At 38.6% G+C, this 24,499-nt stretch overlaps 1 protein-coding gene across 1 annotated transcript in view; it reads right to left on the bottom strand.

Moving 5' to 3' along the window:
• The window catches only part of KCTD9 (potassium channel tetramerization domain containing 9), an 82,483-nt gene that overhangs the window by 11,739 nt on the left and 46,245 nt on the right, over nucleotides 1–24,499 (bottom strand). Inside the window, exons 7-9 of the mRNA XM_069575966.1 lie at nucleotides 14,501–14,568; nucleotides 14,318–14,413; nucleotides 13,465–13,614 (exon numbers count right to left, since the gene is read on the bottom strand). Of these exons, the coding sequence (XP_069432067.1) occupies nucleotides 13,465–13,614; nucleotides 14,318–14,413; nucleotides 14,501–14,568 (314 nt within the window). The remainder of the gene's footprint in view (nucleotides 1–13,464; nucleotides 13,615–14,317; nucleotides 14,414–14,500; nucleotides 14,569–24,499) is intronic.

The following is a 24,499-nucleotide window of genomic DNA, read 5'->3' as shown; positions in this document are numbered from 1 at the left end:
CTACATACAGAAGAATACAAATAGAAATGTAAACAAAATGAGACAGCAAAGGAATATATTCCAGACAAAAGAACAAGATAAAATCTCAGAACAACTAAGTGAAGTGGAAATAGGCAATCTACCTGAGAAAGAGTTCAGAGTAATGATCGTAAAGATGATCCAAGAAAAGAATGGATGCAGAGGGGGAAGTTGCAAGAAATTCTCAGCAAAGAGAAAACACAAAGAATAAACAGAGTTGAAGAATAACTGAAATGAAAAGCACACAGAAGGAATCAACAGCAGAATAAATGAGGCAGAGGAACAAGGAGAGAGAAGAACTGTCTTCTAGTGAGTTGGAAGACAGACTGGTGGAAATCATTGCTGTGGAACAGAATAAGGAAAAATAATGAAAAGAAATGAGGACAGTTTAAGAGACCTCAGGGAAAAATGTCAAATGCATCAAGAATTGCATGATAGAGGTCCCAAAAGGAGATGAGGGAGAGAAAGGGTCTGAGAAAATATCTGAAGAGATAATAGCGTGGGAAAGGAAACAGTCACCCAAATCCAGGATGCACAGGGCATCCTGTTCAGTGTTAACCCAAGGAGGAACGTGCACAGACACAAAATAATCAAACTGACAAAATTTAAAGAGAAAATATTAAAAACAACAAGGGAAAAGCAGCAAATAACATACAAGAAAATCCCCATAAGACTAGCAGCCATTCTCTTACGAGAATCTCTGCAGGCCAGAAGGCAGTGGCATGATATATTTAAAATGATGAAAGGGTAAAACCTACAACCAAGAATACTCTACCCAGCAAGACTCTCGTTCAGATTCAATGGGAAATCAAAGCCTTTACAGACAAGCAAAAGAATTCAGCACCTAAGAGAACTCAGCATCAGCTTTACTACAAATGCTAAAGGAACTTCTCTGCAAAGAAAAGGCCACAAGTAGGAACAAGAATATTAGCAAACAGGAAAGCTCACCAGTAAAGGCAAACATACAGCAAAGGTAGGAAATCACCACACACAAATACGATATCAAAACCAGTAATCATGAGAGGAAAGGAGTATAAATGCAGAATTTTAAAAATATATTTGAAATTAAGAGATCAGCAACTTAATAATGTATCCATATAGACTTCTATATCAAAACCTCATGGTAAGCATAAACAAAAACATCAGTAATAGATATATACACAAAAAAGAAAGAGTAACCCAAATACAACATTAAAGATCATCATCAAATCACAAGACAACAAAGGAGGAAAGGAAGAAAAAAGACCTACAAAAACAAACCCAAAACAATTAACAAAATGGCAATAAGAACATACATACTGATAATTACCTTGAATGTAAATGGATTAAATGCTCCAACTAAAAGACAAAGAATGGCTGAATGGATACAAAAATCAAGACCCAGAGATATGCTATCTATAGGAGACCCACTTCAGAGCTAGACACATACAGACTGAAAGTGAGGGGGCAGAAAAAGGTATTCCATGCAAATGGAAATCAAAAGAAAGGTGGAGTAGCAATACTCAAATCAGACAAAACAGACTAAAATGAAGACTGTTACAAGAGACAAAGATGCACCCTACATGACCAAGGGAATAAATCAAGAAGATATAACAATTACAAATATATGTGCATCCAAAATGAGAGCACCCCAATATAAAGCAAATGTTAACATACATAAAAGAAGAAATTGGGACTAACACAGTAACAGTGGGAGACTTTAACACCCCACTTATACCAGTGGACAGAACATCCAAACAAAATCAATAAGGAAAAACAGGCCTTAAAAGGAACATTAGACCAGATGGACTTAAGTTGATATTCATACAGCATTCCATCCAAAGTAGCAGAATAGGGCTGGTGCATGGGGATGACCCAGAGAGATGTTGTGGGGAGGGAGGTGGGAGGGGGGTTCATGTTTGGGAACGCATGTAAGAATTAAAGATTTTAAAATTTAAAAAATAAAAAAAAACTAATGCTGAAAAAAAAAAAAGAATGGAAGGAAATAATAGTTTACTTTTCTGTATTTGCCAAAATTCCCGTAATGAATACCTGTTGCTTTCACAAGAGAAATATATAATTTTCAATGGTGTCAAAAAAAAAAAAAACAAAGTAGCAGAATACACATTCTTCTCAAGTGCACATGGAACATTCTCCAGAATTTATCACATGCTGGGCTACAAAGCAAATCTTGGTAAGTTTAAAAAAACTGAAAATTGTATCAAGCATCTTTTCCAACCATAATGCTATGAGATTAGAAACCAAATCCAAGGGGAAAAAAAATTACAAAAACCACAGACATGTGGAGGATAAACGATATGCTAGTTAACAACCAATGGATCCCTGAATAAATAAAAAAATATCAGAGCCAAATGAAAATGAAAAAATGACAATCCAAACCCTATGGGATGCAGCAAAAGCAGTTCTAAGAGAGAAGTTTATAGCAATAAAAACTTACCTCAGAACAAAAGAAAAATCTCAAACAAACAACCCAGTGTTACACTTAAAGCAACTAGAGAAAGAACAAACAAAACCCAAAGTTAGTAGAAAGAAATCATAAAGATCAGAGCAGAAATCAATGAACTAGAACTACAGACTAATAACTGAAAAGATCAATGAAACCAAAATCTGGTTCTTGGAAAAGATAAAAAAACAAACAAAAAAGAACACCTGATGAACCTTTAGCCAGACTCACAAGGCAGGGGGGTTGGGGGGGTGGGTAGGCGGGGAAAGAAGGCCCAAAGGAATAAAATTTAAAATGAAAAAGAAGTTACAACAAACACCATGGAAATGCAAAGGACCATAAGAGACTATCACAAGCAACTATATGCCGATAAAATTGGCAATCTAGAACAAGTGAACAAGTCCTTACAAAGGTACAATCTTGCAAAACTGAACCAAGAAGAAATAGAAAACATGAGCAGACCAATTACAAGTACTGAAATTGAATCTGTGACTTAAAAAACTCCCAAGACACAGAACTCCAGGAGTATTAAACATCTATTAAACATTTAGAGAAGAATTAATAGTTATCCTTCTGAAACTTTTCAAAAAACTGCAGGGGAAGGAGCACTTCCAAACTAGCTCTGTGAGGCCAGCATCACCCTGCTACCAGAATCAAAGATACCACACAACACCATCTTTCTAGATTCCAGATGCATGCGTTAATATACTACATTTGTTTTTCTCTTTCTGACTTATGGAGAAAGAAACATCAACATATATACACTATCATGTGTAAAAGATTGACAGCTGGTGAAAAGCTGCTATATATTATAGGGAGACCAGTTTGGTGCTGTATGATAAACTGGAGGGATAGGATCGGGGGAGGGGAGGGAGGCTCAAGAAGGTGGGGATACATGTATTATTATGGCTGTTTCATGTTGCTGTATGGCAGAAAGCAACACAAATTATAAAAACTAAAATACAAAAAAGAAAAAAGATACCACACAAAAAGGAAATTATAGGCCAATATCACTGATGACATTGGACTAGACACAGAACAACAACTGGTTCAAAATTGGGAAAGGAATATATCAAGGTTGTATATTGTCACCCTGCTTATTTAACTTACACGCAGAGTACATTAGGCAATATATTGGGCTGGATGAAGCTCAAGTTGGAATCAAGATTGCTGGCAGAAATATCAACAACCTCAGATATGCAGATGACAACCACCCTAATGGCAGAAAGTGAAGAGGAACTAAACAGCCTCTTGATGAAAGTGAAAGAGCTGAGTGAACAAGCTGGCTTAAAGCTTGACATTAAAAAACTAAGACCATGGCATTCAGTTACATCATGTCCTTCGTGGCCAAATACATGGGGGAAAATGGAAAACAGTGACAGACTTTGTTTTGCTGGGCTCTAAAATCACTACAGATGGTGATAGCAGCCATGAAATTAAAAGATTCTCCCTGGAAGAAAAGCTATGACAAACCTAGAAAGTGTATTAAAAAGCAGAGATATCACTTTGCCCACAAAGGTCCCTCTAGTCAAAACTATGGTGTCTACAGTGGTCATGTACAGATGTGAGAATTAAACCATCAACCCAGAATATTCACTGGAAGGACTGATGCTGAAGCTCCAACGCTTTGGCCACCTGATGTGAAGAGCCGACTCATTGGAAAAGACCCTGATGCCGAGAAAGACTGAGGGCAAAAGGAGAAGGGGACAACGGAGGATGAGATGGTTGGATGGCATCAACAACTCAAAACATGAGTCTGAGCAAACTCTGGGAGACAGTGATGGACAGGGAAGCCTGGCTTGCTGCATTCCATGGAGTTAGTTGCAAAGAGTTAGATGTGACTGAGCAACTGAACAACAATAATTGATGAACACAGATGCAAAAATCCTCAGCAAAATATTGGCCAACCAAATCCAACAATGCACTAAAAGGATCACATATCATGATCAAGTGGGATTTATCACAGGGATTCAAGGATTTTTCAATATCTACAGACCAATCCGTGTGATTCACTATGTTGACAAATTGAAGAGTGAAAACCTTATGATCATCTGAATCGATGCAGGAAAAGCTTTTGATAAAATTCAACATGGATTTGATAAAAACTCTCCAGAAAGTGGGCATAGAGGGAACTGACCTCAACATAATAAATACGTGGCAAACCCACAGCTAACATCATATTCAATCATAAAAAGCTGAAAGCATTTCCTTTAAGATTAGGAACAAGACAAGGATATTCATTCTCACCACTTTTACTCAACACAGTTTTGAAGTCTTAGCCACAGAAGAAAAAGGAAAAAAAGCCATATTGAAAAAATACTATCACTGTCTGCATATGACATGATACTTTACATAGAAAATCTTAAAGATGCTATCAGAAAACTACTAGAGCTCATCAATAAATTCCGATAAGTTGTAGGATAGAAAATTAATACAGAGGAACCTGTTTTATTTCTATATATTAACAATGAAAGATCAGAAAAAGAAAGGAAACAATCTTATTTACCACTGCAGCACAAAGAATAAAATACCTAGGAGTAAACATATCTAAGGGGGCAAAAGACTAATACTCCGAAAACTATAAGAAGCTAGTGAAAGAAACTGAAGATGATACAAACAAATGAAAAGACATACCATGTTCTTGGACTGGAAGAATACTGTCAAGATGACCATACTACCTAAAGCAATCTACAGATTCAATGAAATCCTTATCAAATTACCAATGGCAATTTTTACAGAACTAGAACAAAATTTAAATTTGCATGGAAGTGCAAAAGATCCCAAATTGCCAAAGCAACAGAGACACCAAAGATGGTGGATTAGAAGGGAGTGCGCTCGTCTTTTGTGAGAACACCAAAATCACAATTAGTTACCGAACAACCATCAACAGGAGGATGTTAGAACCCACCATAAAAAGATACTCCATGTCCAAGAACAAAGCAAAAATGGCAAGAAGATGGTAGGAGGGGCACAATCAGTTTTAAAATCAAACCTCACACTCCCCAGAGACTTGGAAACAAACAAAACCCTGTGCACACCAGGACCCAGGGAAAGGAGCAGTGACCCTCCACAAGAGACTGAGCCAGACCTCCTTATGAGTGTATGAGTGTCTCCTGCAGAGGCATGGTGAGCAGTGGCCTGCCACAGGGACAGACACTAGCAGCAGCATTCCTGGGAGGCACGGCATATGGCCTACGTCCTCTTGGAGGAGGTCGCTAATAGTCCCACCACAGAGCCGCTGGGTGGACAATCCACAAACTGGGGAAAAAACAAAAGACGTTCTTGCACTCTCGTGAAAGTTCTAGGCCCTGCAAGAGACTTCCCAACATGGAGATCCGGCAACAGGGCAAGGAATCTGACCTTGATGGCCAGCAGGATTTGATTAGAGAACTTCCACAGGACCAGGGAAACAGAGACTCTGGGAGGGCACAGAAAAAGTTTTCTGCGCACCAGAACCCCGGAGAAAAGAGCAGGGAGTCCACAAGTGACTGAGCCAGACTTGCCTGTGAGTGTCTGGGAGTCTGCAGCAGAGGCGTGGGTTTACAGTGGCTACTGCAGGGTCAAGCGCACTGCCAGCTGTAGTCCTGGGAGGCACAGCATGCTGGTGTAAGTCCTTTCGGAGGAGGTTGCCTTTATACCTACCATAGTGTCTATAGCCTATGATAGAGACTACAAACTCTAGGACTGGGCCACCTCAGGCCAAACTACAGGGAGGAAGCACAGTCCCACCCATCAGCAGAAAACTGGATTAAAGTTTTACTTAGCACTGGCCCTGCCACCAGAGCAAGACCCAGTTTTCCCTACAGGCAGTGCCTCCTATCAGGAAGCTTACGCAAGCCTCTTGTCCTCAGCCATCAGAGGGCAGACAAAATGAAAATCATAATCACAGAAAACCAACCAAAATGATCACATGGATCACAGCCTTGTGTAATTCAATGAAACTATGAGCCATGGCATGTAGGGCCACTCAAGATGGGCAGGTCATGGTGCAGAGTTCTGACAAAAAGTGGTCAACTGGAGAAGGGAATGGCAAACCACAGGATTCTTGCCCGATGAACCCCATGTCCAGTATGGAAAGACAAAAAGATATGGCACTGAAGGAGGAACTGCTCTGCTGCACCTCCCACCCCACCCCCAGGGTAGGTAGGTGTTCAGTATGCTACTGGAGAGGAGTACAGAAAAATTCCAGAAGGAATGAAGAGGCTGAGCTAAAACAGAAAGGATGCCCAGCTGTAGATGTGTCTGGTGGTGAAAGGAAAGTGCGATGCTGTAAAGAACAATATTTCATTGGAAATATTGGGAAATCCAGTATTAGGTCCATGAATCAAGGTAAACTGGAAGTGGTGGTCAACAGGAGATGGCAAGAAGGAACATCGACATTTTAGGGATCAGTGCACTAAAATGGACCGGAATGGGTGAATTTAATTCAGATGATCATTATATCTACTACTGTGGGCAAGAATCCCTTAGAAGGAATGAAGTAGCCCTCATAGTCAACAGAGTCCAAAATGTAGTACTTGGGTACAATCTCAAAAATGACAGAATGATCTTGGTTCATTTCCAAGGCAAACCGTTCAGTGTCACAGTAATCCAAGTCTATGCCCCAACCACTAATGCCAAAAAAGCTGAAGATGAATGGTTCTATGAAGACCTGTAAGACCTTCTACAACTAACACCAAAAAAAAAGATGTCCTTTTCATTATAGGGGACTGGAATGCAAAAGTAGGAAGTCAAGAGATACCTGGAGTAACAGGAAAGTTTGGCCTTGGAGTACAAAATGAAGCAGGGCAAAGGCTAACAGAGTTTTGCCAAGAGAACACATTGGTCTCAGCAAACACCCTCTTCCAACAGTATAAGAGAGGACTCTACACATGGATATGACCAGATGGTCAATACCAAAATCAGATTGAATATATTCTTTGCAGGCAAAGATGGGTAAGTTCTCTCTACATAGCCAGCAAAAAGAAGACCTGGAGCTGACTACAGCTCAGATCATCAGCTCCTTACTGCAAAAATCAGATTTAAATTTAAAAAAGTAGGGAAAACCACTAGGTCACTAAGGTATGACCTAAATTATGATTATATGGTAGAAGTGACAAATAGATTCAAGGGATTACATCTGATAGACTGCCTGGAGAACTACAGATGGAGGTTTGTACCACTGTATAGGAGTTGGTGATCAAAACCATCCCCAAGAAAATGAAATGCAACAAGGAAAAATGGCTCCTTGAGTAGGCCTTACAAATAGCTAAGAAAAGAAAAGTGAAAGTCAAAGGAGAAAAGTAAAGATATACCCATCTGAATGCAGAGTGCCAAAGAACAGAAAGGAGAAATACGAAAGCCTTCTTAGGTAGACAATGCAAAAAAAATAGAGGCAAACAATAGAATGGGAAAGACTAGAGATCTCTTCAAGAAAATCAGAGATACCAAGGGAACATTTTATGCAAAGATGGGCACAGTAAAGGAGAGAAACGTAAGAATCTCACAGAAGCAGAAGAGATTAAGAGAAGGTGGCAAGAATACATAGAAGAACTGTACAAAAAAGGTGTTAATGACCCAGACACAGTGGTGTGGTCATTCACCTAGAGCCAGACATCCTGGAGTATGAAGTCAATTAGGCTATGGGAAGCATTAGTACCAACAAAGCTATTGGAGGTGATGGAATTCCAGCTGACGTATTTCAAATTCTAAAATATGATGCTGTTAAAACGCTGCACACAATATGCCAGTAAATTTGGAAGACTCAGCAGTGGCCACAGGACTGGAAAAGATTTCATTCCTATCCCAAAGAAAGGCAATGCCAAAGAATGTTCAAATTACCACACTATTGTGCTCATTCCACATGCTAGCAGGGTAATGCTCAAAATCCTTCAAGCTAGGCTTTAACACTGCATGAACCAAGAACTTCTAGATGGTCAAGCTGGATCTAGGAAAGGCAGAGGCAACAGATCAAATTGCCATCATCCGCTGGATCACAGATAAAAGGAATGTCAGAAAAACACATACTTCATTTACTATGCTAAAGCCTTTGACTGTGTGGATCACAACAAACTTTGGAAAATTCAAGAGATGGGAATACCAGACCCCTTACACAGGGGTTTGTTTGCTGACAAACCTGTGTACAGGTCAAGAAGCAACAGTTAGAACCATCATGGTACAACAGATTGGTTCAAAACTGGGCAAGGAGTATCTCAAGGCTGTGTACTGTCATTCTGCTCATTTAATTTATATGCAGAGTACATCATGCGAAACACTGGGCTGGATGAATCACAAGCTGGGATCAAGATTGCTAGGAGAAATACCAATAACCTCAGATATGCTGATAACACTACCCTAAAGGGAGAAAGCGAAGAGGGACTAAAAAGCCTCTTGATGAAAGTGAAAGATAAAAGCAAAAAGCTGGTTTTAAACTCAACATTCAAAAAACTAAGATCATGGCATTTGCTCCCATTACTTCATGGCAAATAGATGGAAAAAAATGGCAACAGTGACAGACTTTATTTCTTTGGGATCCAAAATCACTGCAGATGGTGACTGCAGCCATGAAATTAGTACTGAATATAGTTCCCGTGATTTACAGTAGGACCTTATCTGTTTTATGTACAGTAGTAGCATGTAAGTATTGTGTATCTTTACAATTTTTTAAGTAAACTGAGATAACCCAGTGAATAGCCTACTAACACTCTCCTGGCACCTAAATATGATATGCTGGGTGACAAGGGCTTATAGAACTGGAGACCCAAAGAGTTTCCACTTTCTCTGACCAAGTTATGATAATAAAACAATCTCTTAAGACCAGGAGAGTTCCTGGGAATGGTGGGAGTTCCAGTGTAGCCCCTGCTAGGTAAGCAGATTGGTTCTTGCTATAGCTGTTTGGTTAGCTGGAAGGGCAGTCCTCTATCCAGGATGCAGTTAGTGAAGGGAACATGGCCAGAATGATCATGCGGATCATTCTCAGTGATGCAGTCGATACCAGTTTACGAAGGTCTGTGGGCACCTTGGTCAGGAGCCTGAATTTTATTCTAAGTCAAGTGAGAATCTGCTGTGGAAACCTATATAGCTCCATTTCTCCTGTATATTTATCTCAAATATTTCTGCTGTGTTCACAAACGGGTAGAAGAAATAAGAGGACAGAATGAATAAACAGAAAGATGTTCAGACAAGGGAATTACTGGGTTACGATTCACTTGGGGAAGACTAGCATAAAAATTAGTTGAATCTATCTATTTTGGTACTATCAAGGACAGAAGGAAACAAGATGATAGAGTGTGAGGTTTTCATCTTAATCTTGATGAAGGAAACTAAGAAAGCAACCAAAGTGAGACATTTCCATGTTTTTGTCTCTGCAAACATTTAACCAAAGAGGCTGGACTTAGGGCAGGAAGAATGTTGAAAAAGAGAGGTGGTTGGGAAGAGGGGTCAAATATAAGGGGGCTGAGATTTCCCAGGGAAGATGAAAAAATGAAAGTGTAGTATCAAGCGAACTGAAGGTCTGTCTCTGTATCCAGGTATACATCAGAGAAACATCAGTGTTGAGAGCAACCATTCTGTTCCTGATTGGATTAGATTTTGTGTTTGTTTCCATGAAATTAAAAGACGTTTGCTCCTTAAAAGAAAAGCTATGGAAAAACCCAGACAGCGTATTGAAAAGCAGAGACATTATTTTGCCCACAAAGGTCCAATTCAATAAAAGCTATGGTTTTTTCAGTAGTCATATATGGATGTGAGAGTTGGACCATAGAGAAGGCTGAGCACAGAAGAACTGATGTTTTGGAACTGTGGTGCTGAATAAAACTTTAGAGTCCCTTGGACAGCAAGGAGATCAAACCAGTCAATCCTAAAGGAAATCAACCCTGAATATTCATCAAAAGGACTAATACTGAAGCCGAAGCTCCAATACTTTGGCCACCTGATGTGATGAGCTGACTCACTGGAAAAGACCCTGATGAAAGACTGAAGGCAGGCAGAGAAGGGGGCAACAGAGGATGAGATCGTTGGATGGCATCACCATCTCAATGGATATGAGTTTGCTCAAACTCTGGGAGACAAGGAAGGACAGGAAAGCCTGGTGTGCTGCAGTCCATGGTGATCACATAGAGTTAAGACACTACTGAGCGACTGAACAACAACAAAGATATTGAGAAAGAAACTGGAGCTGGAAGAATCATGCTCCCTGACCACAGTAATTAAAACAGTATTGTGCTGGCACAAAAACAGAAATATAGATCAAGGGGCTAAAATAGAAAATCCAGAAATAAACCCATACCTATTGTCAATAATGTATGATAAAAGGGCAAGAATATACAGTGAAGAAAAAGTCTTTTCAACATGTGGTACTGGGAAAACTGGAAAACTACATAAGAAGGAAACTAGAACAGTATCTAACATCACACACAAACTAAACCCCAAATCAATTAATGGGGTTCTAAATGTAGAACTGGATGCTATAAAACTCCTAGAGGAAAACCTAGACATAACACCCTTGTACATAAATCGTGACAGAATCTTTTTGGATTCATTTCCAAATGAATAGAATGATGAAAATAAAAACAAAAATAAACAAATGGGACTTAATTAAAAGCTTTTGGACAACAAAGGAAACCATAAATAAAATGAAAAGACAAGCTATAAAATGGGAGAAAACATCAGCAAACCATGCAGCCCCCAAGGTCTTAATCTCCAAAATATAGAAACAGCTCATGCAGCCCAGTCATAAAATGAGCAGAAGAGCTAAACAGATATTTCTCCAAAGAAGACATACAGATGGCAAACAGGTACATGAAAAGATGCTCAACACTGCTAATTATTAGAGAACCTCAAATCAAAACTACAATGAGTTATCACTTCATACCATTCAGAATGGCCATCATCCATCAAAAAATCTACAAATAATAAATGCTGGTTGAGAGTATGGATAAAAGGGAGATCTCCTACACTGCTGGGAATATAAACTGGTACAGCCACTACAGAGAACAATGTGGAGGTTCCTTAGAAAACTAAAAACAAAGCTACAAAAATCCTGCAATCCCACTCCTGGGCATATATCCGAAGAAAACTGGAATTCAGAAATATAAATGCACCCCAGTATTCACAGAGGCACTATTTACAGTAGCCAAGACATGGAAGCAACCTAAGTGTTTATTGACAGATGAACAAATAGAGAAGCTATGGTATATACAGACACACACGCACAGCAGAGTATAATTCAGCCATAAAAAGAATTTTAAAATGCCATTTGCAGCAATATGGATGGGTCTAGAGATTATCATACTAAATGAAGTAAACCAGACAAAGATAAATATGTATGATATTGCTTATATTTGGAAGCTCAAAAAAATTAATAAGATATAAATGAACTTGTTTCCTACACATGAAGGGACTCAGGCATAGAAAACAAATCAGTGGTTACCAATGGGCAAAATGGGATGGGAAAAGGGGTAAATTAGCAGGTTGGGATTAACATATACACACTACTATATACAAAATAACCAACAAGGACCTACTGTGTAGAAAGGAAACTGTAGTCAACAGTTTATAATAACCTATAAGGGAAGAGAATCTGAAGAGGACTATATGTATATGTATGTATACACATGTATGTATATGTAACTGAATTGCTGCACTGTATACCTGACTGCCAAATGATACTGTAAATCAACTACATTTAAATTAAAAAATTATATACAAATGATAAACAGGTATATTGGCCTTCATATCAATGATACAATATGGGTAGAATAAGCATTTAAAGAGAAGAAAATTATGGTTCAGGCTCACAGTAATGCTATAATTAAACAAAACAGTGAACCAGTTATATTCAATGATCCAGTCTATCTTTTTCCCCATTTCCTAACAGAAACCAACCAAACTGTCTCTCGCATTTCTGAATTTAAAAGCTAGGTCCCTCAAACTTCACCTTTATGGTGCTAGTGTTTCGCTTATGTTGCTTTTCAGTTTGATCCTCCATCATAACATGGAACAAGTAGGGTAAAAATAATGGAAATGTGTGTTGGCAGATTTTGTTATTAGATCTAAATTTCATATAAAAATACCTTGCAACTAAGGAATAAACCCAAAATTATAAAATTCAAGAAACACTTATTCAATGACTACTACAAGCAAGTTAATACATTAGGTCCTATTAATTGAAAGGGCTTTCCTGGTAAATCTCAGCTGGTAAAGAATCCACCTGCAATGCAGGAGACCCCAGTTCAGTTCCTGGGTTGAGAAGATCTGCTGCAGAAGGAATAGGCCACCCACTCCAGTATTCCTGGGCTTCCCTGGTGGCTCAGCTGGTAAAGAATCTGCCTGCAATGTGGGAGACCTGGGTTCAATCCCTGGGTTGGGAAGATCCCCTGTAGAAGGGAATGGCTATCCACTCCACACAGACATGGACCTTGATATTGAGCAACTAAAAGTTCTTAGAAGTTACATTTCACTGTTGGTTTTACATATATCCTCTCACCTCAAATAGGTTATCTGTTATATAAATGCATGCATTAACATATGGATACACACATACACACACACATTAATACTTGTAAATGTGTGTGTGTGTATATATATATATATGAAGGAGAGAATCACCAAGATGCTAACTTACAGATTGCTGCATACCACGTTTGTTTTAAAATATCTGTCAAATACCCCCAGAGAAGTAACATTTTCCTATTCTAGAAATTATGTGGAATAGAAAAATTCCAAGGTCCTTTCCAGCTTTACCCTATTAATTCACAGAAAACAGAAGTTCTGATAATGTGTTTAGATCGGTATCTAATTTCAAGATTTAATTTATCAGTTGCTATATTTTATAGGTGGATATTTAATTAAGCATATCAAAGTTGCAAAACCAACCCATTTCACTTTCAGAACCTTAAGTTTTGTCATCAACCTAGTAAACTGATGTAAAAGCTTCATTAAGAGAGAGATGTAACTTGTGCTCTTCCAGAGTGTTCAATAGACTAAAAAATTAATGTTCTCTTATAACCAAAGATGATTCTTACATCAAGGACTGATCCAGAGAGATCGGCTCGTTCAAGATTTGCACAGCAGAGATTGGCGTGGGCAAGATTGCAGCGACTTAAATTGGCCATTTTGAAGTTAATGTATCGCAGGTCCAATCGAGAAAGATCAGCACCACTGAAGTTTAAACCCTAAAATTAAAAAACACAAATGGTCACAAGATATAAACCATCTGTTGTGTTTAATTTAATCACAATAGCTAAGCACCGTGGTTTATAGAAGTAATTGGCAGTTCAGCCACTTGGAGTCTATTACAAAACATGATCAAATGGAACTCAGATATATAAAATCAGTATCCTTAATGGAGTCTTAAAAGTCACTCGATTTACATATAACATTAGAATGCATCCTGGCTATGCCTCATTTATGTGCAGAAGTTGCTAAAAAGATAGATCTCTGCTGGTCATGCACCTGTTGATCACTATTTTTAATAAATTGTACTTATTTTATTAATTCTATAATTCAAGAACGTTATATTGTTAAAAGTGAATATTGGAGTTTTTAAAATCATTATTGCTATAACACATAAAAATATGTTTTACTGCCACTGACTGTTCATACATAACAGCTGTACAAATAATTGACATTTTAATTGCTGGAATTTCTATGCACTACCAAAAACTGCTGTATGAGGCATAATTAAACAGTAAAAGACTATTATATCTCTTTTTTATGCTAACCATTTTGGGACTAACTCAATGCTATGACCCACAATTAAAATATATCTTGCATGAAAAAAGAAAATAAGGCAAGAAAAAAATTCCTAGAAGAATTTAAAACTTCCCTCACAGACTTGCTGATGCAAATAACTCATGTAAAATCTACTTCAACTACCTGGCAACGCAATTCTGATTTGGTTGGAGTGGCGAGCAGAAACCGGACAAATTCCTTTCGAGATATGGGTGAATGATCCTCTGGTGGTTGTGAATTCTTGAAGACATATTGACAAATTAGTGGAGAATTCTAGGAGACAGTTACAATAAATATATTATTTGGCTAATGTAAAAAGAAACTTACCTTTATTGCCACTTCCAGGTGTTCTATCAATGAGTCAATACCAAAAAATCTCGCTTCTTCTAACACACCTATCATAACAAAAACAATTTGACTTTTATAGAATACTATTCACCTCAATAATCCTTTACAAAGGATTCTATAAAGTTAAATCCTCACAAGTGAAATACAGGCTTTGCTGTCATTGCTCAGTGTCTGAGTCTTTGTGACTCCACGGACTGTAGCCCACCAGGCTCCTCTGTACACGGGATATCCCAGGAAACACACTGGAGCGGGCTGCCATTTCCTTCTCCAGTGGATCTTGCCAGACAAGGGACTGAATCCACGTCTCCTGCACTGGCAGGCAGATTCTTTACCACTGAGCCATCAGGGAAGCCGTGAAATACAAGTAGGGTAGGCTATCCCACTTTACACAAGAAAAACAACTAACGTTTAGAACATATGTATAACACTTAAAAATATCTGTAAATAAAGAAGCTTTCTAAATAGTTTATATACAGCAAAAGAAAAAAAAAAACAGAAGACTAATGAATCAGAAAGAAAGCTTTCCATACTACAAAATTATTTCAGAAAACTACCTTAAATAAACCATAAGCCAAAAAAATCCAAATTATCACACATTCTTAAATAACTGATACAGTGATTTTTAAACCCAATAATAAATGGTTAGCTCACCTAATCTTAACACTTCATTGACTTTTTCATTGAAGCAGATCAGAATAAGTTTGTCACGCATATCTTTTACTTACTGAATCAGAAAATTAAAGAAATAAATAAAAGCAAGCAAGCTTCAAAAAAAAAGTCAGAAGTATAATTTAGAAACTGTTATAGGAGAATCAATTTTTAAAAAGGGATTTCTAAGGGACTCCAATCAGGATGCAGAATAGGACATGAAGCTCACTCTCTCCAACAAGCCTATCAAAAATTCATCTATATCTTGAACAGTTCTCACAGAAATCTTAGAATGCTGGTAGACTATCCCAAACACCCCAAATTACACGAAAGATCTCCACATAACCAGGTAGGACCATAAAGAAAGAAAAAGAAATTGGGATGGTACTTGCCAGCCTGGGAGGAAGCTGTAAAGAGGAAAGGTTCCTAATCTTGAGGTCAGCTGGGACAAAATCAGATCAGGTGATACTAGCTTCTAAAGCTCGCTTTCTGTCCCAGCTGATCTCCCTACCTGTGAAGAAGCTTCCGAGGATGTAGGAAGTTTTCCTCTTTCACAACTTCCTCCCAGGCGTGCAAGTCTCATCCCAATATGAAGCAGGGCAAAGGATAACAGCGTTGCCAAAAGAACACACTGGTCACAGCAAACACCCTCTTCCAACAAAGCAAGAGAAGAGGCTGCACATGGACATCATCACCACATGGTCAATACTGAAATCAGATTCATAATATTCTTTGTAGCAAAGAATGGAGTAGCTTTGTACAGGCAGCAAAAACAAGACTTGGTGCTGACTGTGGCCCAGATCATGAGCTCCTTATTGCAAAATTCAGACAAAATGAAGAAAGTGGGTAAAACCACAAGGTCCCTCAAGTATGACCTAAATCAAATCCTTATGTGGTCGTCATGAAGTCGCTCAGACGTGTCCGACTCTTTGCGACCCCACAGACTATAGCCTACAAGGCTCCTCCCTCCATGGCATTCTCCAGGCAAGAGTACTGGAGTCGGTTGCCATTTCCTTCTCCAGGGAATCTTCCCAACCCACGGATTGAACTCAGGTCTCCTGCATTCCAGGCAGACGCTTTAACCTCTGAGCCACTGGTCCCTCAGGTATGACCAAAATCAAATCTTTATGATGTACATCCCTTATAATGTAAACCCTTTATACAGTGAAAGTGAAGTTGCTCAGTTGTGTCCGACTCTTTGCGACCCCATGGACTATAGTCCATGAGGCTCCTCTGTCCATGGGATTCTCCAGGCAAGAGTACTGGAGTGGGTTGCCATTTCCTTCTCCAGGAGATCTTCCCGACCCAGGGATTGAAGCCGGGTCTCCTGCACTGTAGGCAGACACTTTACCATCTGAGCCACCAGGAAGTGACAAATAGATTCAAGGGATTAGATCTGATAGAGTGCCTGAAGAACTATGGACAGAGATTTGTAACACTGCACAGGAGGTGGTGACAAAACCATCCCCAAGAAAATAAAATGCAAAAAGGCAAAATGGCTATCTCAGGAGGCCTTACAAATAGCTGAGAAAAGAAGAGAAACGAAAAGCAAAGGAGGAAAGGAAAGACATACCCACCTGAATGCAGAGTTCCAAAGAACAGCAAGGAGAGAGAAGAAAAACTACCCAAGTGAATACTCCAAAGAAATAGAGGCAAACAATAGAATGAGAAAGACTAGAGATCGTTTTAAGAAAATTATAAATACCAAGGGAACATTTTATGCAAAAATGGGCACAATAAAGGACAGAAATGGTATAGACCTAACAGAAGCAGAAGATATTAAGAAGAGGTGACAAAAATACACAGAACTGTACTAAAAAGGTCTTAAAGACCAGATAATCACGATCATGTGGTTACTCATTTAGAGTCAATATCCTGGAGTGTGAACTCAAGCGGGGCTTAGGAAGCATTACTATGAACAAAGCTAGTGGAGGTGACGTAATTCCAGCTGAGCTATTTCAAATCCTAAAAGATGATGCTGTGAAAGTGCTGCACTAAGTATGCCAGCAAATTTGGAAACTCAGCAGTGGCCACAGGATTAGAAAAGTTCAATTTTCATGCCAATCGCAAAGAAGGACAATGCCAAAGAATGTTCACACTACCACACAATTGCACTCATTTCACATGCTAGCAAGGTAATGCTCAAAATACTTCAAGCTAGGCTTCAACAGTATGTGAACCAAGAAATTCCAGATGTACAAGCAGGGTTTAGGAAAGTCAAGTTGCCAACATCTGCTGGATCAAGAAAAAGCAAAAGAATTCAAGAAAAACATCTACTTCTGTTTCACTGACTGTGCGAAAGCCTTTGACTGTGTGGATCACAGCAAACTGTGGAACTCTTAAAGAGATGGGCATACCAGACCACCTGACCTGCTGCCTGAGAAATGTGTATGCACACCAAGAAACAAGTTAGAACTGGACATGGAATGATGGATTGTTTCAACCTTGGGAAAGGAGTACATCAAGGCTATATATTGTCACCCTGCTTATTTAACTTATGTGCAGAGTACTCATGTGAAATGCCGGGCTGGATGAATTCCAAGCTGGAATAAAGATTTCTGGGAGAAATATCAATAACCTCAAATATGTAGATACCACCACCCTAATGGCAGAAAGTGAAGAGGAGTGAAAAAGCCTTCTGATGAAGGTGAAAACAAGATTCAAAAAACTAAGATCATGGCATCTGGCTCCCTCACTTCATGGCAAATAGATGGGAAAAAAAGGAAACAGTGAAAGACTTTATTTTGGGGGCTCCAGAATCACTGTGGATGGGGATTGCAAGCATGATATTAAAAGACACTTGCTCCTTGGAAGAAAAGCTATGGGAAACTTAGCGTATTACAAAAGCAGAGACAGCACTTTGGTATGGCCAAAGGTATGGTTTTTCCAGTAGGCATGGATGGATTGAAAGTTGGACCATAAAGGCTGAGCACCAAAGAATTGATGCTTTCGAGCTGTGGTGCTAGAGTAGACTAGTGAGAGTCCCTCGGACAGCAAGGAGATCAAGCCAGTCAATCCTAAAGGAAATAAAGCAAACCTGAATATTCACTGGAAGGACTGATGTTGATGCTCCAATACTTTGGCCATTTGATGTGGATACTATTCATTGGAAAAGATCCTGATGCTAGGAATCATTCAGAGCAGGAGGAGAAGGGGACAACAGAGGATGAGATGGTTGGATGGCATTACCAACTCAATGCATGTGAGCTTTAGCGAACTCTGGGAGACAGTGAAGGGCAGGGAAGCCTAGCTTGTTGCAGTCCATGGTACCACATAGAGTCAGTCACTTAGCAACTGACTAACAACAACAGAGGCTCAGAGAAGAGTGAAGCACACATTTATGATGAAAGCTGTTCAAAGCATGGGCATAGAAAGAACCTGCCTTAACATAATAAAGGCCATTTATAACAAACCCACAGCAAACATAATCTTAACAGTGAAAACTGCAAGCATGCCCTCTAGGATCAGGAACAAGACAAGGGTGCCCTGTCTAACCACTATTATTCAACACAGTTTTTAAAGTCCTAGCTACGGCAATCAGAGAAGAAAGAGAAGTAAAAGGAATCCAAATTGGAAAGGAAGAAGAAAAACTCACTATTTGCAGATGACATTGATACTGTACATGAAAAACTCTAAAGATGCTATCACAAATTTACTAGAGCTAATCAGTGAATTTATTAAAATCACAGGATAAAAAAAATCAATATATAACAATCACTTGAATTCCTATACACTAGCAACGAAAAATCCGAAAGAGAAATTAAGGAATTAAACACATTTACTATTGCAACAAAAATAATAAAATATGTAGGAATGAGTCTGCTTGCAATGCGGGAGACTTGGGTTCGATCCCTGGGTGGGAAAGATCCCATGGAGAAGGAAATGGCAACCCACTCCAGTATTCTTGCCTGGAAAATTCCATGGACAGAGAAGCCTGGTGGGCTACAGTCCAGGGGATCGCAAAGAGTTGGTCACGACTGAGCGACTTCACTTTCTAAGGAGACAAAAATTGGATTAAAGATTTGCTGCACATGGCCCCGCCATCAGAACAAGAACCAGTTTCCCCCTCAGGTCAGTCTCTCCCATCAGGAAGCGTCCATAAGCCTCTTATCCTTCTCCATCAGAGGGCAGACAGACTGAAAACACAGTCACAGAAAACTAACCAAACTGATCACATAGACCACAGCCTTGTCTAACTCAATGAAACTATGAGCCATGCCATATAGGGCTATCCAAGATGGAATGTTATGGTGGAGAGTTCTGACAAGAACTGAGAAGGGAATGGCAAACCACTTCAGTATTCTTGCCTTGAGAAACCCAGGAACAGTATGAAAAGGCAAAAAGATAGGACACTGAAAGATGAACTCCCCAGGTCGGTAGGTGCCCAATATGCTACTGGAGATCAGTGGAGAAATAACTCCAGAAAGAATGAAGAGACAGAGCCAAAGCAAAAACAACACCCAGTTGTGGATGTGACTGGTGATAGAAGCAAAGTCTAATTCTCTAAACAGCAATATTGCATAGGAACCTGGAATGTTAGGTCTACAAATCAAGGTAAATTGGAAGCGCTGAAACATGAGATGGCACTCATCTCACATGCTAGTAAGGTAACGCTTAAAATTCTCCAAGCCAGGCTTCAGCAATACGTGAACCGTGAACTTCCAGATGCTCAAGCTGGTTTTAGAAAAGGCAGAGGAACCAGACATCAAATTGCTAACATCCGCTGGATCATGGAAAAAGCAAGAGAGTTCCAGAAAAACATCTATTTCTGCTTTATTGACTATGCCAAAACCTTTGACTGTGTGGATCCCAACAATCTGGAAAATTCTGAAAGAGATGGGAATACTAGACCACCTGATCTGCCTCTTGAGAAATCTGTATGAAGGTCAGGAAGCAACAGTTAGAACTGGACATGGAACAATGGACTGGTTCAAAATTGGAAAAGGAGTACATCAAGGTTATATATTGTCACCTTGCTTATTTAACTTATATGCAGAGTACATTATGAGAAATGCTGGGCTGGATGAAGCACAGGCTGGATTCAAGTTTGCCGGGAGAAATATCAATAACCTCAGATATGCAGATGACACCACACTTATGGCAGAAAGCGAAGAACAACTAAAGAGCCTCTTGATGAAAGTGAAAGAGGAGAGTGAAAAAGCGGGCTTAAAGCTCAACATTCAGAAAACTAAGATCATGGCATCCAGTCCCATCACTTCATGGCAAAAAGATGGGGAAACAGTGGAAACAATGAGAGACTTTATTTTTAGGGGCTCCAAAATCACTGCAGAAGGTGACTGCAGCCATGAAATTAAAAGACGCTTACTTCCTTGAGGAAAAGTTATGACCAACCTAGATAGCATATTAAAAAGCAGAGACATTATTTGCCAAAAAAGGTCTGTCTAGTCAAAGCTATGGTTTTTCCAGTAGTCATGTATGGATGTGAGGGTCAGACTATAAAGAAAGGTAAGCACCGAAGAATTGATGCTTTTGAACTGTGGTGCTGGAGAAGACTCTTGAGAGTCCCTCGGACTACAAGCAGATCCAACCAGTCCATCCTAAGGAAATCAGTCTTGAATATTCATTTGAAGGATGATGCTGAAACTGAAACACCAATACTTTGGCCATCTGATGTGAAGAACTGACTCATCTGAAAAGATCCTGATGCTGGGAAAGCCTGAAGGCAGGAGGAGAAGGGGACAACAGAGGATAAGATGGTTGCATGGCATCACTGACTCAATGGACGTGAGTTTGAGTAAGCTCTGGGAGTTGGTGATAGATAGGGATGCCTGGTGTGCTGCAGTCCATGGGGTCACAAGGAGTTAAGATACAACTGAGTGACTGAACTGAACTAAATGAGACAAAAGAGCCGTATACAGAAAACTATAAGACACTGATGAAAAAAATCAAAGATAACATAAACAGTTGTAGAGATATTTCATGCTCCTGGGTTGGTAGAATCAATACTGTGAAAATTACTATACTATCAGATGCAATCTACACATTCAATGCTGCTGCTGCTAAGTTGCTTCAGGTGTGTCCGATGCTGTGTGACCCCATAGACGGCAGTCCACCAGGCTCCTCTGTGCCTGGGATTCTCCAGGCAAGAGTACTGGAGTGGGGTGCCATTGCCTTCTCCGAGATTCAATGCAATCCCTATCAAATTATGAATGGGATTTTTCACAGAACTTGAACAAAAAATCTCACAATTCGTATGGAAACACAAAAGACCCTGAATAGCCAAAGCAATAAAGAATGGAGCTGGAGGAATCAACTTACCTGATTTCAGATACACTACAAAACTACAGTATCAGAGAGTATGGTACTGACACAAAAACAGAAATACAGACAAATGGAACAAGACATAAAGCCCAGGGATAAATGCACACATGACTGACACCTTATCTTTGACAAAGGAGGAAGTACATACCATGGGCAAAGTCTCTTCATTAAGTGGTACTGGGACAACTGTACTAACTACGTGTAAAAGGATCAAATTAGAACACTTCCTAACACTACATAACAAACATCAGTTCAAAATGGATTAAAGACCTAAATTTAAGACCAAAAACTATAAAGCTATTGGAGGAAAACACAGGCAGAACGTTGTATGACATAACTCATACCAAGATCCTTCATGATCCACCTCCTAGAATAAGAAAAATAAAAACAAAAATGAACAAGTGGGACCTAATTAAACTTAAAAGCTTTTGCACAGCAAGGAGAACTATAAATAAGGTAAAAAAGACAACCCTAAGAATGAGAAAAAACAGCAAATGAAACAAGTGACAAAGGCCTAAATCTCCAAAATATGCAACAGCTCATACATCTCAATGTATACATATTGATGCATGTATTACATATACATAGAAAAATACAACTCAGCTTTCAATATTGTAAAGTAATCATCCTTCATTTAAAAATAAATAAATTTTTACAAGATAAAGAATTTAAGAGGCATCAAGCACAAAAATAAAGCATGATTTCTCTACACAAATGATTCAGGCCACAAGGGAGTAGCAAGATATATTTAAGGTCCTAAAAGCGAAAAATCTGCAACCTAGGATATGCTACCAATCAGGACTATTGTTTCCAATAGAAGGCAAAATAAAGAACTTCTCAGACAAGCAAAAACTAAAGAAAATATCAATACTAATCGGAAAAGGCCCTGATGTTGGGAAAGATTGAGGGCATGAAGTGAAAAGGACGACAGGATGAGATGACTGGATGGCATCAGTGACTCAATGGACATGAGTTTGAGCAAGCTCCAGGATATAATGAAGGACAGGGAAAAGCTGGTATGCTGTAGTTCATGCGGTAGAAAAGAGACATGAATTAGTGAATAAACAACAAGAAGAACAAAATGCATTCTAAAAGAAATATTGAAAGGTCTTCAATAAATAGAAGGGAAACAAGAATATGCAAGAAAGAAAAAAAAGTCACAAATGGAAATTAAATCACTTACCAAATTTTTTGAAAATGATGATAACTACAAGGAATAGCAAAACAATAAATGTGAAGATGTAAAAGAAGAAATCAAAATCATAAATATGGGAGGAGTGAGTAACAAAATGTAGATTTTTTTTTGTGGAATCTGAGATTATACGACAATCAGTCTAAAGGAAGTACATATAAGGGGTTAACATACTTGAAAAACAGAGTAGCCACAAATCAAAAACGTGTAATAGAGGCACAAAAACCAAGAAGAGCAGAAGCATAATGCAAAAGAAAATCAAACTATAGAAGGAAAAAGAAGGAAAAGATCAAAGAAGAAACAAAAGTCAACTGGAAAAGAATGTCTGAAATGGTAATAAATACATATCTATCAATAATTACCCTAAATGTCAACGGACTAAATGCTCCAATCAAAAAACATGGAGTAGCAGACTGGATTAAAAACACAAGAACCTACAATAGGCTGCCAATGACAGACTCACTTTAGGGCAAAGGATACATATAGACTGAATGTGAGGGGAAGCAAACGAAAATGACAAGAAAGTGGGAGTGATAAAGCTTGCATCAGACAAAATAAACTTTAAAACAAAGGCCAAAGTTAAAGAACAACAATATGTAATGACAAAAGGATCAATACAAAAAGAAGGTATTACACTCATCAACATATATGTACCCAATTTATGAGATCTAAAATACATAAAATAAATACTAAGTAAGAGACATGAAGGGAGAAACTGATAGGAAATTTAGTAATACTCAGAGACACTAACATCCCACTCATATCAATGGACAGCTGTTCTGGACAGAAAATAAGGCAACAGAGATCATACATGATACAACAGAATAGTTAGACTTAATTTGCAATTTCAAGACATTAAATCCAAAAAATGTAGGATACACATTCTTTTCAAGTGCACATGGAACATTTTCTAGGAATGATCACACACTAGCATGAAAATAATTCTCAACAAATTTAAGAGGATGGAAATTATTTCAAGTATCTTTTCTGACCACAGTGAAATAAAAGTAGAAATCAACCACAGAACAGAAATGAGAAAAAAATGAACACATGGCGACTAAGCAACATTGTTAACAAAGCAATGGTTCAGGATGAAATCAAAGAAGGAATTATAAACTATGAGACAAATGGCAATGGCAACACCACTATACAAAACCTACGGGATGCTGCAAAAGCAGTTCTTAGTGAAACAAGCCTTCCTCAAAACACGAGAGAAATCTCAAACAAACATCGTATAAAAGAATTAGAAAAAGAGGGAACAAACAATACTTAAAAGTCAACAGAAGGAAGGAAATAAAGATAAGATTGTTGTTACTGCTGTTGTTTAGCACTAAGTTGTGTCTGAGTTTTTTGAGACCCCAGGGACTATAGCCCACCAGGATGCTCTCTGTCCATGGGATTTCCCAGGCAAAAATATTGTCATTTTTATCTCCAGGGAATCTTCCTGACCCAGTGATTGAACTCACATCTCTTGCATTGGCAGGCAGATTCTTTACCACTGAGTCATCTGGGAAGCCCAAGGATCAGACAGGAAATAAAATAAAATTCTAAAAAGCAATAAAAAAAATATCAATAAAACCAAGAATTAGTTTCTTAAAAGGGTACAGAAAATTTACAAAGTATTGGCCAGGTTCATAAGAAAGAAGAGAGAGGACCTAAATAAACAAAATAAGAAATGAAAAATAAGAAATAACAACTGGTATGTTAAAAATTTTTAAATCTTAAGAGAATACTATGAATCATCAGAGAATACTACATGCCAACAAAATTGGACAAACCAGAAGAAATGGACATGTTTCTAGAAAGTACAGCCTACAAAAACTGAATTTAAAAAACAAACCAATTTGAACACACTG

Source organism: Ovis canadensis, chromosome 2 (genome assembly GCF_042477335.2).
Source record: "Ovis canadensis isolate MfBH-ARS-UI-01 breed Bighorn chromosome 2, ARS-UI_OviCan_v2, whole genome shotgun sequence".
Taxonomy (NCBI): Eukaryota; Metazoa; Chordata; class Mammalia; order Artiodactyla; family Bovidae; genus Ovis; species Ovis canadensis.
The sequence above is the reverse complement of the archived record's forward strand: the minus strand, read 5'-3'. Positions and strand labels throughout refer to the sequence as shown.